The 17,833-nt window shown below is 39.2% G+C and overlaps 1 protein-coding gene across 2 annotated transcripts in view; it reads left to right on the top strand.

Moving 5' to 3' along the window:
• Positions 1–16,580, top strand: part of LOC146382820 (tumor protein p53-inducible protein 11-like) — a 40,214-nt gene extending 23,634 nt beyond the window's left edge. For both annotated transcript variants that reach the window (XM_084933752.1, XM_084933753.1), the window contains exons 2-7: positions 6,825–6,962; positions 11,335–11,393; positions 11,561–11,609; positions 11,934–12,030; positions 13,527–13,628; positions 14,134–16,580. In XM_084933752.1, coding sequence (XP_084789878.1) covers positions 6,834–6,962; positions 11,335–11,393; positions 11,561–11,609; positions 11,934–12,030; positions 13,527–13,628; positions 14,134–14,267 — 570 coding nt within the window. In that variant the 5' untranslated portion in view covers positions 6,825–6,833 and the 3' untranslated portion in view covers positions 14,268–16,580. The remainder of the gene's footprint in view (positions 1–6,824; positions 6,963–11,334; positions 11,394–11,560; positions 11,610–11,933; positions 12,031–13,526; positions 13,629–14,133) is intronic.
• Positions 16,581–17,833: the final 1,253 nt, after the last annotated feature.

Raw genomic sequence — 17,833 nt, 5'->3', positions numbered from 1 at the left:
CAGTGCTATAGTAAAAGGTCTAGTGAGTGAGCGGGAGTTATGTCTTCTGCTTCCTAATGTCACTCCTATAGCCTAAACCAGAGGATTTCCACCTGTTACTAAGTATGTAAAATGAACTAGGGCTGTGCGATATGACCAAAATCTCATATCCCGATATAAGACATCTATCGTCCCGATAATGATATAAATCACAAAAATTTAACATTTTCTGTAAATTCTGTGAATCTCGGGCAGCTCGACTTGCGTGAAGTGTTTCCAGCTGGGCGTCGTGTACCTGGAGTCAAGTGTTTTAACCGATGCATGAAACGATACATTTTTAGACACACGTTGTAACGGCCGCCGTTTTCTTTGTGAGTATTTATTACACTGCGTGCTGCGGGGAAAAGCCTGTTCTAACCTTTGAGTCTAAGGTTTATTTTTTAGCACCTGACGGCTCTTTTTTGCTTTTCATCTGTAAATATTCTGCATACACTTTCACGTGATTCAGTTTATTTTGAAAAGTCTCAACAGGATGTTGAGCTTTATTGTGAAAGGTTTATGTGGAACATAAACAAGCGGACACGCGGTGGTTTTACCGTCTTTGTTGCTAACAACAATGCATAAAAACAGGCGCTTGTCCGTCCGTAGTGTGGTTATATTAAATATAAGAGAAAGAGAGAACTTTAAGAAATTAATATAACCACTACAGTGACCATCAAAATGATGAAAAAATATTGCTGTAAACAGTTTATTTTGCGACACCACGAAACAAACGATAGCGTAAAATGAAACGATAGACGTTTTTATATCGTCATCCGATATCGAACAGCCCTAAAATGAACTATGCTTTGTTCTGGATCTAATTCTCCATAAATGGTCTGGAGTTCATTTGCAAAAATGTCTCAGAATTAACACGTTTCAGGTTTGAATATCTCTGACAAATTATCTGCCAGTTCATTCAGGAGTCATCATGATATTTCACTAACAAAAGAAAAATAGCACAAAAAAAAGTTGTCACTGTGACATTCTTAGTCCGGAAAAAAATTCTGAATATCTGTTATTCATCTTCTGGTAACTAATAGCAGTCGTCCTAAAGTGTGAACCATGCGACTGACATACACAGATTAGGGCTGAAGCAGTATCCTACTTTCAAATCTTTGCGTTCCACTGTTACAACCCCCACTTCTGATTTTAGTCACCACTTTGCGGCTCCAAATTCAAAAAAAGACAAGTAACTCTAGGCTTAGAAGATTTGAAGTCCAATAAGGGTCTAGGAAGCTTTATCTTAGTTGGCGAGAAAAAGACTGTCCTTACCTTTGTGGAAGCTGCAGTTTTCATCAGAGCAATGAGAAATCCATGCAGTAATATGTTTATGAAGATCAGTAAATGATTATTGGTGGTTATAAGAGATGGACATTTCATTGAGGGAAAAATTACTCACTCTTGTTTCTAGACTCTGTTTAGTGGAGGCTTTAATTTGTGTGCTGTCTGCTGTTGGCACTATATGGTGCTGTCGATATTCAAAATGTGGTGGTGAGGGGATTTGGAGGCTACTGAGCAACTGTGTCTTCTGTTATTTGTGGAAAAAGAGAAGAAGAGCGGGCTTTAAGATCTGCTTTCTTATTTTGAGTAGCACATTTGTTCACAGTTGCTCCTTCACACCCACACATTGCTTTGTTCCTATGATACAATTATATTTTACAGAGCATCTTTTTAGTTGCTAACCAGAGATTTGTCCGGAGTTCACACCTTTTCCACAATATCTTCCTCCGTGTGTTTAGCAGCTTTTCGTTTCTACGGCACATGTTCTGTCACAAAGCCTGCAAATGAACTGAGAGGGTTTTGTTTGTTTCTCATATTGCTAGTACCAGACTATGGAACATTTGGTTTATTCTTGACTTCTGGTAGACTAATCTGGTCTTTCTCCTGACACACACCTGTTGTGTACTAAATTCACATGCCTGTAAGTATTGTAAAAATATAATATCACAGTTTCATGAGCTCTTCTTGTGTTTGGGTCCATTGTTTCACTGTTAGGTGCCAAAATAATAAACTTGTATCTGTTTTCTTTATTTGTGCTTCCCAGCTTGCTTAATAATTGATTATTTTTACATGACTCATCCTTTGTCTTTACTTTTCATACTTCTCTTATCTTGGTGTCCTGCTGAGTAACTGAGATTACATGTGAACTGTTAAATATTATATTTAATTTTAGCTGTTACAAAGTACCTAATTTATTCAGTCTTGTTTCAACTTTTGAGATTTAAAGAGCAAGTATTTCCGCTTTAAGGTTTTTGGTTGTCACAAGAAGCCACTCATCAGGACATCATGCCTCCACTGCAGTTAATGGGATTCGGATCAAAGTCTCTCTAAAAATTCCTAAAATGTCACTTCCTACATCAAGGAGAATGACGGCAGAGACGTTGTCATCAAAGGTGTCTTCAGTCATGAAAGGTGCTTTCAATAATGAAGAAGCAATTGGTCCATTGGCAGTTGCTAAGCAACTGCATCGGCATTACTCTTGTAAGTCAAGGAGCGCCTGTAGGGAGATCCAAAGGGAGAGACATGCAGGGACATTATTGCATGTGGGAGAAATGTGGGATTTACTAATGTATGCAGTGAAATGCGCTTCATTTACTGCTTTTATTACAGATATTGATAGGGTCACGATAGTGGAGCAAATCAACAGTCGAGGGGCTTTAGAGCCATTGCTTAGGTTTTCCATCATTTACAGGGACATGATGCAAGGTCTGCTTTCTCTTTGTGGCTCAGTCGAGTCCACATGAAAGTGGAGCAAATGATTTGCCGGTTACTTTTTCTGTGAGTGAGAAGTACACAATAGACGTGGTCGTATTTCTGTACTGAATGAGAATAGGGCATAAGGGTAGAATAGCCTGAACAATATATTAACTAAACTATAATTTAACAACTTGTGGCTGTGCAGTAATCTAGTAATCATTTTACAGTAGCTGCACTGTAATTTGGCACACTGGGACCATCATCATACACCAACAGTTTAACTTTGCTGCTTGGAAAGTAGAAAAGTTGTTTTGTTTTTTCAGGGGGCGTGTAAGTAATCTAATTGTGTATTTCCCCAGAAAATATAATTAAGCCTGAGGCAAATGTCTCACTGCGATTATTCTGAGTGGGCACCAGGTCCTTTAAGCATAAAAAGCAAATGTGTGAAAGCACTAATGGATTTTTGCGTCGGACTTTACAACTGGCAAAAAGGAAAGATGTTACTGAGGAAAAAATATTCCTCTGTTCTTGTGAAGCATTGTGATTATCGGTGTGTGGAACGGCTGGAATTAAAGCCTGCATACTTCTTTTGCTTCAAGTTCCAGCCATTGTATACAGGGTTTGGGGAGGCCCTTTTATCAGAAAGATTACCCCTCTCCATTGTGAAAATAGATTTACCTGCACTGATTACTTTCCATTCCCCGTTCTTTCTTTCTTGTGCCTCCTCCTGTTGATTGTTACAGAAAAAGGGGAAAGTCTTGTACTTCGCTCACTGTGTGGGGGACAAAATGGACAACAGAAGCCTGTAAACATGCTGTGTAACCTTTACTGACCTTTGCAATCCTATTCTGTGTGTGCATACCAATACAAGGGATTGCTGCCATGCCCTACTACACATATCCGACTCAGGAATGCACTTAGACCAACACCTTAGCATATAACTGTTCTGGGTATGCCACACAAAACTAAACAATATCAGAATTATATGTATTGACAAAATACAAAGGAATACGAATGGCATGTAATGAATCAAGACAAGTTAAAGTGATTACATGTGTGATTTGCCGTGTTGCTTTTTTTTTTTTTTTTTATTTCATTTTTGAGATGATGGAAAGGAAAGTAAAACTGAATAAAAAGTAGTATTTTTAAGATGACAATTTGGGAAGCGGAACAAAAATTTCTCATGGTAGAAATGTGGAAAAACTGATTATTTAGTCACACACTGCAGCTACTGGTAAATTAAAGTTTTCTCCTTTGCCTAAAATATATATTAGATACATTTGTTGCTATTATGTGTCTGTCTAAGAGATGTGCTTCTATGAGGATGGTGCCATTTTCAGGGAAGGCTTTGCTTCCTTTTTTTATTAAGACAGCTGCAGACCACTTTCTACACATAATGCAAAATGATGGCTCTGTAGTTCTGGTATAAAATTGGACTGTGTGTATTCTATACTTGTCACCTACTGAAAACACTTGGGGCATCATTAAACAAGAAATATGACTTTTTGGAAACTTCATTCATGTCAAACAAGGGGGGCAGAGTTCAGATCTGCATAACCATGGTAACTACACACAAAGCTGAAACATGCAAATGCTAAGAAGATATAAAAAGTAAAAATGCAATAATTGGAGTGGAGGAATGGTGTGGAGGAAAAAGAATTTCAGCTTTTTCTCAAATGAAAAGTAATAAATGACTAAAATGTGTAGCTACTTTTGTCAGCAGTAGTATTAAGTATTCAGAGATCTGTCTCTCACCTGATAGCATAAAATCAGCAAATAATCAGAGTACCAAATGAGAAAATTTCCACAAGATCATTGACTACACTGATTTATATGTGGGAGAGTTGTGATTAACCTGTTCAACAAGTTGTTTACAAAACTACAAAGCTTCATAAATTAAAAGGTTGGTATGCTTCCTGATTTGTGTCATATAGTTGTTCCATATTTTATTGCTGAGGTGTGTTGAAGTGCTTTGGCATGTATGAGTGTTAACAATGTGTTTGTGTGTTGTAAGTGGTTCTGTGCAGCTTAGCTTGCCAGTGTGACCTTGAAAAAACCAACTGTAGTAGTTTTATAACTCAGATTTTACCTTGTCAGCTTAACTGTGATGATATACTTCCCAGCGGGTGGAAAGCTGAATACTTTGAGCTGTCTCCTGTTGGTACAAATTGTTTTCCTTTCCTGTGGACAAGGCTCTCTGTTAAAGATTCTGTCTTTGTAATTGCTCTCATCGGACTTCTCCAGAGAGCTGCCCTGTAGAGAAGCCATCAATTTTCGGACGGGCCGTTCCATCATGTACATGTGTGCATGTTTGTGCATATCTCTTTGCTTCCAGTTTAATCACCGTGGAGGTTACGTTATTGAGTCCGTGATGATGACTTTTGATTTGCCTACTGGTTGCCCATCGAGTCTGCAGCCACTTCTCATTAATGCTGATCAATAGGACTGCTGCAGTGTAACCTCCTGTCACAGTCCATAGCCAGCAAGGGCAAGAAATGAATTACATGTTTGTTTGTTTTTTGCCACTGGCATTTACATCCACTCTTGTGGACAATAAGTGACGTCTGCAAGATAATTAACACATGTATATGTGCAGGGGCGTCGTGGGGGAAGTGGTGACTTTAACTACCAAGGGTTAATTTCAGCTGAAGTGGAACTTGCAATGAAGAGTTTGATTGTGTTTGATTTTTATTTTTATTTTTTTGTTGTTGTTATTTCTACATAATTTATTCAGGCAGTTTAGTTATTGCAAATTGAGTCCAAAAAAATCTTTCATTCCACTTTCACCTGTTACAAATTACAGATTGACCCCCACTTGACTCTCCTTTACGCCATAGCTAATTTATTCCATCTAGGTGACTGCTAATGCGCAGTGTCCAAAAAGAAACTAAAGAGAGGAGACGGGAAGAAAGCTGTTAACATTTTTTTTATTTATTTATTTATTTTTAAAAAGCACTTGTTAAACATTGCGCCACTGCCAGATGTAACAATATAGCTCTCAAAATGGACCAGCACAACTTAATACCATAATTTTATGTAATACTTAATCATCTAGTATCTGCAAGAATATCAGACCGACATATATGACATCTTTTGTGTTTTATGAGCTCAAAGGAATACTAACAAGAAATCTCCATTTTATGTCCTATTTATAAAACTAATTGAATCCAGTGCTTTTTAAAATACTGTTATTCTGCCTACTCCCACCAAGAGCTGTAATTCCACTGTTATAGCTTCATAAACATATATGTTTGGAGATTTAATTGAACTTTCACATTTATTAATTATAGGTCGATTGCCTTGACCTGTGGCCTGTGACATGCTTTAGTACCAAAAACATTGAAAACAGTATTGGGCTATAAAGCAGGTTAATATATTAACCTGTATCAATCCTGTATGCTTTACTCTGTGATGAAGCATACATGCAGTGACGATGTGATAAAGACTACAGTACATCCAGATATTAAGGTTGAATTCTAAGGACGCATCATAGGTTTTTATTAAATGTGGTATATGAACAGTTCATTGGGGGCTACCCTAATGACCCCTACAGATTACTGCATACAGTGGTTGGCTTAATTGATTAAAATATAAAAAGGGGGTTCACATAGACTGCTTATGTGCAGGGCCCAGAGTTCTGTGCTACGCCCCTGTGTGCGCGTGTGTGAGTCTATATGTGTGTCACTATTAGATGCTGTGATTCTCTAAGCAGCCACCTGCGTCTGTTGGGCTCTCAGCAGATACAGGGGGCAGCTGGCTCCTGCTTCCAGTCTGACTTAAGAGGAAGGTTTTATGGCTTGCCTGTATTTGTTACACCCGGATTACGTAATTGTGTTGCATAAGTCACATCCTCAAGGGAATTATTTGTAGATTGGTTGATACCTATTCCTGCCCCATGTGATAGCGATGTCGTCCTCAGACAGAGGTGTAAAATGATGATGGGAGAACTCCACTGATGTTTATTATATAAATGGTCTAGGGAAAAACAAAATTAAATCCATCCTCTTTCATTCCTCTTTCAGTCCTACTTATTAAGTAATAATTCATATTATTTTATCTCCTCTAACGACACCATCCATGTGTCTCCTTTTTTATTTTCGTGTCAGGTGTGCACCATGGCATCTAAACCTCCTGCTCCTCTAATGAAGAAGCACAGTCAGACGGACTTGATAAGCCGTTTGAAGAGCCGGAAGATCCTTGGAGTCGGTGGCGAGGACGACGATGGCGAAGTGCACCGCTCAAAGGTCAGATTACATCATATAAACATATTCCAGCGAGTTTGACTCAATCTAAGCGCTAATGTACAGTCAAATAGCTTGTGCATTAGTGCAACAAGCAGCTTGGTTAGAAATGAGTGCATTTGTTAACTATCACCAGTTAAACTACTGGAAAAGCAAAATGACTTTCCACCACAAATGTGTTTACTAGCCCTGAGAAGAGCTATGGATTCTTTTTAAAAGCCACAGTGGGCTGCAAATTGGCTCATCACTCTCTTCGTGTCCCATTGTCTGCATTTGCTCTTTATGGATCAGTAAATCTAGATCACGTAATCCAACAAGCTCTGGCAGCTCCACTGAGATGTGGCTTGGTCCCTTGAGAGACTTCCTGCCTCTTGCATCTCATATGTATTCTCTTTCTGCCTCCCATGCATTAGCACATCAGTATGGACGGTGCATACCAAAACACAACAGCACACATGCAGGTATATGTTAGGAGACAGAGTATCATATTTGAATATCAAGTTCCACAGTTGCACACTGACAATAATTTATTCCATTTCACTGAGCTCAGATTTCAAGATTTCAGATTATTATTATACATTTTTGTCATTATCAGACCTCATCACAGTGAGCATAGGCATAGCAGATTGTTCCTCACTGAAATATTCATTAACATGCAAGTGTGAAAAAGGGACAGAACAGAAGGGAGCAGGCATACGGTGGTGGCTGATAGTTCGTGATGTGATGTCAGCCCCCTTTTTCTCAGCTCTCCTGAGTGTTTGTTTTCTCTCTCAATGTTTTAGCACGGAGCCTAACCCTGACATCTGCCACTCAGAAACCTTTCCAGGACGGTATGATAAAGACAGAAACGAATGTGGCAGTTGCTCCTCTCTCTTGAGTCTTGGGGTTGCATATTCACTGTAATGGCTGAACCAACAACAGGGTATACAAACCACAGTAAAACAACAGTTTGGTTAATGGGCTCTACTGTACGTGCTGTTTTGAAAAAATGTGTTTCCCTGTTTAACTTCGACATTGAACTAAATTAGAATTTAATTGTTACTGTGACAGTATAATTGTTCACTTATTCTACTCCATTGTGCTTACTCTTGTTGGTCCATTTATCCTTGCCATACATAATTTTTTTTTTTTTTATATAGAGGAAACAGTTGACTCCATCCCGGTGGTTTCAGTAAACAATGGAAGGAAGTGCTCCTGCACTCTGTTCACTGTGCCTTCCTGCTTCTTCTACTACTTAGAGATAAGAATACTCTTCCTCTTTAAGGGACAGAAAGACAGTAGTGCATTACTGCAATGCTTTATCTAGGTGCTACTGTGCAAAAAGATAATGCCTCACCTGGCTGCACCATTGCTGACATCTTGTTTAATTCAGTGATACTGTATTTAAGTGGTAATGGGATGTTGCAACTGACAGATACTGATATTTCAGAGTACTGCTACTCTAGTTGGTATTAGCTGAATATTTTTCATCCTCTATGGCTGAAAAGCTGCTCATTGTTTACTAAATAGCTGAAGGAGTGATTGATGACAACTCAAGGCCACAACAGCTGCGCTATAGCTTCTCTCTGCACAAACAACATTGTGTATTTCTTTTCCTGTTTCTCCCTCTTTCCACTCAACCGCCTTCTGCAATATTCTGCCCTAAGCCACCATGGTACCATCAATTGATGCTCAGTTTTCAGAGTATGAATATTTCTCATGCCAGTCATGAATATTTATGTGTTCTTGTCAAAAACGGCCCCTAAAACCAAAGGCACAGGAAGGGTGATTCACCTGGTTATGTGACCACAGCTGGCAAAGATGGATTCGTGTACAGGTGCTTCAGTTGCACTGCAATGAGGGATGTACATGTCTACCCCTAAATTAAAGACTGCAGCAGACATTGGGAATTTAAGAATCTTAAAAAGAAAAATCCCCTTCCCCCATCTTACTTCAAGCACATGAAGTCTTTGTTTTCCTTTCTGCTGCTTTTGAACACGGGTTCTCTAAAGCTACTTAACAAGTTCAGGGCCATCAGTCCTTCTGTTTGTGTATACATCAAAGATTGATGCAAATGCACACACATGAATCACTACCCTTATATATTTTGTTTAAACATGGTGTGTTTTTTATCTGCATCTAAAGTCATTGCCATGATGAGGTTATTTTTATATGCCAAATTACTGTGCATTACAAATAAATGTCTGGTTGCAAATTACATATTTAACTTAGGAAACTCTTCAAACAAACACAACAGGTATAGTTTTTTGACAGAAGTGCTCAAAATGGTCACAATTGAAATTCACGTCATGATGTGAATTTCACAGAAAGTCAACAGACACGAGTATAGTTGCGTCTCGGCCCCGAGGGCAAAAAGGAAAAGTCATGTTTAATGATATCCTGGAAAAAGCTCTCTCCAGCTGCAGTGAAATTAGGTCTTGCTGATATTGTTATATTACATAATAAGTATGATGTAATGCATCAACTCTTTGAAATACACTTTCTTTTGAAAATGGTCCAGATATTGCACTTATTACCATGCACCTTGTGGGAGATGGCAGAAGGTAAAAGCCAGTGAAAACCCATGTTTTGATATGACATCGATCATTGTTTCGTTCACATTAAGTTTTCACGGGCTTATCAAACAGAAAGCTATTCCGTGTTCCCTGTAAACACTCGTAGCCAGAAAATGATTCATCTTCTCTTCTTTAGAGCTCTTTTGCTTCTGTGTATTTTTAGTTCTGTGTGATGCTACGTCTGGCTCCAGCACCGGAACCCTTTGAGGGAAGAGAATGTTTTATGATGAAGGGAAATCATTCATGTTAAAGATATGATGGAACCTGAAGGGTTTTAGATGAAGGAATTCAACTTCACAGCCAGCCCACAATTGTAATTTCTCTGTGGGTTCCTGTCCGTTCAGGCAGAAAACTTGGTTTGTTTATTTATTTATTTTCACTCTCTGTGGTTATCTGGGACAGTTTGTTTTCCTTCCTGCTCATGAGCCTGACCCTGAATCTGTTAACAACATTTCTGGGCTTGTTTCTCCTGTTTATTCTTACAGGAAAAAAATTACTACGAATCCACATTCTGTAAACACATAACACTAATGTAGTGCATTGAAAAGCAATTACCTTGGTTTGAAATAAATAATTTGTGCTTTTACAATCTAACCAACAGTCTGAACAATGCAGTATAGAATTACAATGAATCCTGAAAGAAATACATGTTTTCACTTTTTTCTTTGATTAAATTTGAACTATTAGCTTCCTTTCATCTTTTCTCATATAGTTACTGTTCCAAAGGTGGATGCTAATATTAAATGTGGTCAGGCCTTCAGATAATAAGGTCAGCATATGTGCAAGTAATCCCTCTGAGCCGTGAGATGAGGCTTCAGCCTGCTGTAAATGCTTTCAGATGTGTTTTTTATGCTCTAAGATTTTTGTGATCTCTTTATGATAAAAATGATCTTGTGAGGCACATACGAGCAGAAGCACATACAACACCCCATCAGAAGAAGGGGTGGGTGAACAGAGATGTTGCAGTATAGATAAATAGGCCTTCTTAAAACAGCACTACAGCAATTTAAAATAAATAAATGAAGTCGGACATGAGCATAATGGGTCCCTTTTAAGTGATTAATTGATTGTCAGATGTGTGTAGCATGCTAATGAATTAGTTTTAAATTCCAATAACTCTTGGGTCCTTTGAGTTTGAAAATATAGTTGCTGCTTATTAGGATTCCAGGGTCTACTCTCATCTGTAATAAGAGATGCTTATCCTATCAGATATTGTATATCTTCTGAATATTGCTGTGTGATAAGATCAGTTTGCATGGCATTTCATGAAATATTTACTGCTATCTGTCCTTGTAGTCAGCTTGAATGAACACTTGGTCATTAAGAAATGGCACGTCACACTTAGTTTTCAGTTTGTCAGACATTTTTCCCACTAACGATTTCAGGCTTCCAGGATTATAAATTGATTATTATGTGCTGCTACTGTTGCCAGCAGTCATTTGTTGCAGATGATGCTTTTCTTGTGGCATTGACATGGTAGTCAGTTATTCGTCTAGAATTCACTAAAAGATATTATGACATACAGTGAGTCTTAAGGAGGCGATTAAAAAGGCGAGAACATTTACAGTCTCTAATTAACATTAAGAGATGCTTCTCTGACACTCAGCCGCTCTGTTCCTTCCTCTTGAACACTCTGTTTTATGTGCTTCTCTCCATTAACTACTTTAAATACACCTCCAGAGTACTCTTTCTTCCTGGTTATGTGGTGTTTTGCTGAAGGTTATCATAACATGTATTTGTTATGATGACATGATTGTGATTGCATTTACCTTCTCATAACTCATTTCCTGTTTCTTTTGTCTTGCCTCGTTTGCTGATAGATCAGTCAGATGCTCGGAAATGAGATGAAGTTTGCAGTGCGAGAGCCTTTCGGGCTGAGGTGAGATTTCAGCTGCTCAGTTACTCAACATCACAACAGTCACAGTTAACACAGCAGACTGTGTAAGGTCATCCGTGCATCATTGCCAGTCTTGCAAAGTCTACAATCTGTAATTTTCACAGGATTTCACAGGATTGAAATAGCATTTCATATTTCTCTCTTTTCAGGGTGTGGATACTCATCTCTGCAGTGGGTTTCACAGCTATGGCTCTGATGGTAAGATGTTTTGCACTGATAAATTTCAAAGTCTTTTCATTTTCAAATGTAAGGCAGAAAGAAATGTATCTTTTTAGAAGTGTGAAAACCACGTTATGCAAACGCAGCGCTGAGTTACTGTAGGTTCTGTTCCAAGATATCAGTGAGGGACATCTGGGGAAACAGCTCCGCCTTTGTTAACCTCACCATCTACATTCACATTATCCTCCAGGGCATTCACTGTGATACTAGCTCAAAAATAGGGAGTCTTTGGGAAGCACACAGTGCTGTTTTGCTGATATGACAAAGCTATGTTGTGCTTTTTCCTTTTTTTACCCTACACAGGCTCTGGTGTTTCCCAACCAACTATATGAGGTCGTTTTTGAGGAGGAGCTCTCCACTACTAACATCTCTGTTCGCCTTTATGGAGGAGCATTGCTCAGTAAGTCCAAAGTTTTATGAAAGATGTGCAGCTAATTCATTCATAAAGGTATATATGCTACTGAGTGTGAATATACTTGCATGAACAAGTGCATTCACCCTGCAGCACCGATGCAGACACGATGCTTTAATATTTATTTATTTACATGCTAAAAATATACACTGCCTCACTGCCATATGCACTGCACTGCCTCTTGTGTTTACAGCTTCTAATGTATTCATTTTGAGTCGAACACTTCAAGCACTCATTCAGATACTGTAGAAAGAGCTCTCTTCTTGCATTCAGATACTGTATAAAGGGATCTCTTCTTCCTCCAAAATCCTTCCTTCAGGCTGCAAATGGTGGCTCTATAATTCAAGTTCTGTTTCTCTATGAGGTAAAAGACTAGTTCTCCAGAACGGCCACAGTCACCTCCTTTTTGCAGCTGTATATATAAGATTTGGATCTAGTTGGTACACGGTGGCAGAACAGTAAGTTTGTGTGTGCGAATGAGGTGCCCTGGAACTAAAAGAGGAGGCAGTGTATTACTCTACATTCATATTTTGCAGTTTTCTCTTTTGCAGTGGCATAAAAATTTTTGTTTTTTTTAATGTCACTTCATCAACGAGACAAAGTGCCATTTTTGCTCAGCTCCCACCTCACGCATAGCATACAACGTGTCTGAGATGCGAGCAATTATTTTAATGGGTTTTGACTTGAGACAGAGCTGTCAGTCGGGTGATCGCAGGGTTTGTAATGGGAGATGGGAGAATATGCAAAGGAGAGACAGAGAGAGTGAGAAGGCTTAATGTTTAAGTACAATTTGTGAGGTTGTCATTTTAATTTAGTTTACTAAATTAAATGCTAAATGTCAAAATGCTAGCACCTAAACTTCATATAGGCATTCAATAACATGAATACTAAGGGAAAGGCTTAATACTATGTTTTATGCATATCTTGATAAATCAAAAATGTAAAATCTGAACAAATCCAAGCTAAACCACTACAAGAACACATGAATGAACCAGCTTGACCTTGAAAAAACTGGCTTCTTCATTATAAATGTCATTCACACTGTGGGGATTAGCAAAAGAGGGTGATGGCCTATCAGACTAGGTGCAGTAAGGGGGCGGATGATGGGGTCTCATCTGCTGCACAGATGGAACCAGGCAGGGAGAGGATACAGTCCATCAGCCCTCCCACCTTTCAGCCTACCCCTTCTTGTTTCCATAGCCTCACTGTTCTCTGCAGGTGGGAGTGAAATTCAGGAAAATGAACAGGAAGAAGAGCAGGCACTGAAATGATTGCACGCAAGCCCGTCATCACAGACAGAGTCAGAGCTGAATCAACAGGCCCCGTTAGCAACATGTGCACATGGTGTCAAGATTCTTGTAGTTTTGTTAGTGGAAATTCTCTCGGACATGTAGGAGTCTTCCTTCCCGAGCTTGCTCTTATTTTCTGTTTTCATTCCCATGCCCCTGAACCTATAAATTCCCTATTTTTGCATTCTTTTCCAGGCCTGTCCCTCATCATGTGGAACGGACTCTACACAGCAGAAAAGGTCATCATCCAGTGGACTCTACTCAGTGAGGCTTGCTACTTTGCTGTGCAGTTTTTAGGTGAGTTTTCCAACACAGATTACAAGTTATCTTCATCTTGTTTTGTTTCATCCTTTTCTGCCTCGTGCAGAAAAAGGATGGCTACTTTTGTCCATGTGGGAGCGTTTGCAGAAAGAAAAATGTGCAGGTAGTGCCCTCTTGTGTTCAGTGTGAGGTGTCACATCCTTGTATTTCAAATTTAGACACATTTTTATTTAAATCTTAAAACGGTACTTTTAAGCTCTTATGTACAATGAAGCATTGTGTGTATGGGTATAAATGGTGCTGTTTTTTTGTGTGTGTTTTTTCATAGTTGGCATAAGTGTCAATTTTCATGTTGCTCTCTTTCCATAGCTGCTCAGGTAATTAATACTTTATGAAAAACAAGCAGGGAGTTTGCATATACGCACTGTCTTTATCAAAAATATACTGATAATTGTGCTGATTCATGCTTTTTTTTCAGAGGCTATTGTTGTTTATTATCATTTAATATCTAATTTAAGTAAGTTTCTATTTGTGGTTTCAGTGACGTCCATCACTTTAGTGGAGATCGGCATCCTTCCCAACGCCGCCATGCTGCTTCTCCTCAGTCGAGTACTCTTCTTGCTGGTCACCATGGCTTACTACTACCACCTGGGCCGCAAGCCAAAGAAGATCTGAGCTGACTGTGTGATAACTTCCAGGGTGGGGACAGTTAAGCACAGATCACAAATGCGGGGCCAAAAGGTTTGGATTATGATTTGATTGGGGCTCGGAGCATTACTTTGCCAGTCAATGCCCCCTGCCCCCTTCCACAGGACCTAGCCTAATGTAACCCCCAGTATTTAACAGATGGGCACAGTCTCATATTCCAGACTCTGCAACAAGAACAAGAAACCTCATAGTGAAAGTGAACTATCACTGGGGCTGTGAGGTCCAATCCTGTATTCCTTTGATTTGTAATATTAATTAACATTACAGAGTAGTTTTAAACACCTGAATCTATTGTTCATGTACAGCTCATGATTTCCCGACTCAGTATTTTGTGTCTGATAAGAAGTTGCATCGACGCCGTTTCTGAATCACACTCGAGGACCAAAAGTTTGTGCTGTCATTTGTTTGTTGTTTTGATGCTGTTGACGTTAAATCACACTATGTACTCTAATAACTGAGCTTGTGCATGCTTTCTGACGGCTTTCCAGTGAACACTCAAAATACACAATCCAAGGTTTAAGGTTCAGAAAAAGCCAAATGAGTGACGATGAAATCTGTTCTAAACCGATAGCTTTCACACTGAAAAAAACAGTTAAAGTTCAGTGTTTACTCTCAGTTATGGCCATTAATAATATTCAGATCTAAATACTTTTCAGGGACTTATTATTATTCCTTGAGTGGACTATTTTGGACTATATTTTCACTACTGACATTAATACATGCAATGTTGATGAACACGTGAAGTTACTCATACAAGAGGAGCAGAGTAGTTCTCTCTTTGCTGTGTGTGCACTACAAGATGGGACTCTTTATCCCAAGTAACATTCAGACTACCTTAAAGCTAGTGTTACAAGACAACCACGTCAGTGTGCAGGTAAACAAATCTGAGCTGGCTGTACTTTGGTGATGTAGCACAGTTTTCTTTTTTTATATACACCATATCGTTAGTCTTGCCTTAAAACTACTTAAAAGAACAGTCATCTACACTGCATCCTGCTTCCTGTACATATGTAAATAAAATTATTTACTATTCTGTGCTGTTCTTGTGAACCAAACAGGGAACTTTTTCAGTATTGGGTAAAATGATTTTCAATTCTAATCCTCCACCTAATTATGGCGCGTCTTACTTTGTACCTATTTAAGTGACATTTGTGTTTTGACATCATGCATGCGATGTAATCCACCGAAAGATCTGTAATCCATAAAACTTTGTAGCAAGTTGCCACAAACAGAAGACAGCAAAGCAGTAAATGGCTGAATGAACCAAAATGGCAAAAAAACAAACAAAAAAAAAACTAAAAATGAAAAGCTGATTGATAAGACAGTTATACTGTATGTGCTTTAAAACAAATATATCATATATTTGACAGTTTTCACCCGTTGCTGAGTACATTTCTACCTCCAAATCCTCAGCATGCCCTCAGGTACATCATAACTCAGCTTGGTTTTGGAGCGGTGCCAGCAGTCCAGTTTGTTGACTCAGCAGCACCTAAAACCTGATAGAGAGAGACACTCCCAAACACAGGCGAATCATTTGTAAGCTCGAATTTTAAAAAAAGGGAACATACTGTAGGTCTTCAAAGGTGGTCCGTATTGTTACAAAAGACCACACTGAGTCCTGCCCTAGAAGGGAGTGACCCGTGATTGTGGGTTTGCAGTCCGGTGCTGAAGGCAGATGTGCTCGTTACTTGGGGCGAACTTTCAGTTCAGATAGGGAACGCGAAACATGGGTGAGGTCTCCTGTACCCCTGAAAAGTAGTAATTATCCTTTTTGCCAGGGTTTAATTAGATGTAGCTCTCCCGCGTGACGTTCTGTTCCTCAACCTGAAATGCTCTGTCCTGGCTAGCACGATAATTATGGCGTGTAAGAGAAATGCCATTCCATTTCCCTCAATACTGCGAGGCCTCAAATCATCAGCCTTACGAAAATGTTCAAAGCTCTACAAAGCAGGTTATTTTTGAAGTGATGGGCAGGCAGGAGGAGGACTGCAAAGACATGGCTCTTTCATCTTCTGGTTCTCTGACATAAATTAGCCAAAACATTCACAAGCAGCCAGTGTTCTTTGAGTTTGAAGACATGGCAAGTTGAGCTATTTATTCCCTCCTTCATCCATCATGCGTTATACTGTTGTGAATAGCATTCCTTACTCTGTTTCAAGTTGTAGCATTGTTTTATATGTATTTATGTGGTATATTGTACCTCAAAAATGCATTGCTATTGATTTTGCATTACAAAGTTTGAAATAAAGAACACCATTGTTTATTTTGAAGACTTGACAATGTATCCAGTCACCTTGTTTTTTGCTGTCCTTGCAATAAATGTATAGGGCTGTAAATATACCGTCATGTCTTAAATCACAAAGGGAAAGGTTTGGGTTTTTTTTTTTCTTAGCAATGGACTATTGCAGTTATTTAACAAAAATATCCTCACATTTCCTGTTATTAAATCTAATGGCAGACCAACTTCAAATATATCAGCCTACCTAACGCCCAGCAGATAGGAGCGACTTCTGCGCACAGGTAATGCTAGGGTGCAGTCTCTACACATCCCTTTCACTTGTCTGACACCGCCTTAAACGTTTTAGACCCTTCAACAAAACATCCCGTTCAACTTGGCCAAACGCATCACCCAGCAAAAGACGAGCTCCACGCGTTTGTTTTAACGTGTTTAACCAAGAAACTTAAGAGGAGCTGCGCAAGCCCGTGCTTTGTTTGGTGTTTTCTGTTTCTGTTGAGCGTGTCACAACACGATCATCTGTACAAATATAATTCGGTGAATTCCAGCTCGACTACATACTATTCCAGGTCTCACCTTTTCCCCGGGCTCTTCTTACCTCTTTACACACACGCACAGCGTGCAATGGGTGAAAAGAGGGATTGTGTGGCTGTGGAAACGTGTGCGTAGTTAGGGTTGTTTATAGGCAAAAGGCTCCCATGTGCCCCGGTTTTGTATGCATTCTCCCCACATTTTCCCATTTAATTTATTGAACCCTGGTTTACTTCTTGGGGGTGACATACAATGACTCATTTAGAAGCTGTGTGAAATGTTTCGTCAAGTTTAACCATCAGCACGTGTGCCACATGGTCGTGTGCTGGTATAATCGGCATTACTTTACAGACAAAGACTAAACGAGAAAATATCTAGACTGATATTTTCTGTTGGGGCTTATGGTCTTGTTCTCTCGTGAGAGTTTAAAAGAAGTTGCAAAATGTCTGCAAAACGCACGGTCTTGACGCGATCAGGGTAATAAGATTGATGATAATCTATCAGAAGACGGTGCTTCGTCTAATGCTGGGCCCCACATTTGGCATCCGCTGCAAATGAAACTGCAGCTGCAACCGCAGAAAAAGCCACGAAAATCCTTTACTGATTTCTAAGGTGTTACAGGTGTTACTGTTTTCATAGATGCCGTTGTAAACTGCGCAAATGCAATGTCTGACAGGAAGTTGAATGCTGTTTGTTGTTTTTTTGTTGTTTTTTTGTTTTCTCCTGATGAAGAAAAGAAAACAATGTGCCCGTTGTGTAAATGAGA

Source organism: Perissodus microlepis, chromosome 7 (assembly GCF_051167445.1).
Source record: "Perissodus microlepis isolate ML-2025 ecotype Zambia chromosome 7, ASM5116744v1, whole genome shotgun sequence".
Lineage (NCBI taxonomy): Eukaryota > Metazoa > Chordata > Actinopteri > Cichliformes > Cichlidae > Perissodus > Perissodus microlepis.
This window is presented reverse-complemented; position numbering and strand designations above follow the sequence as displayed.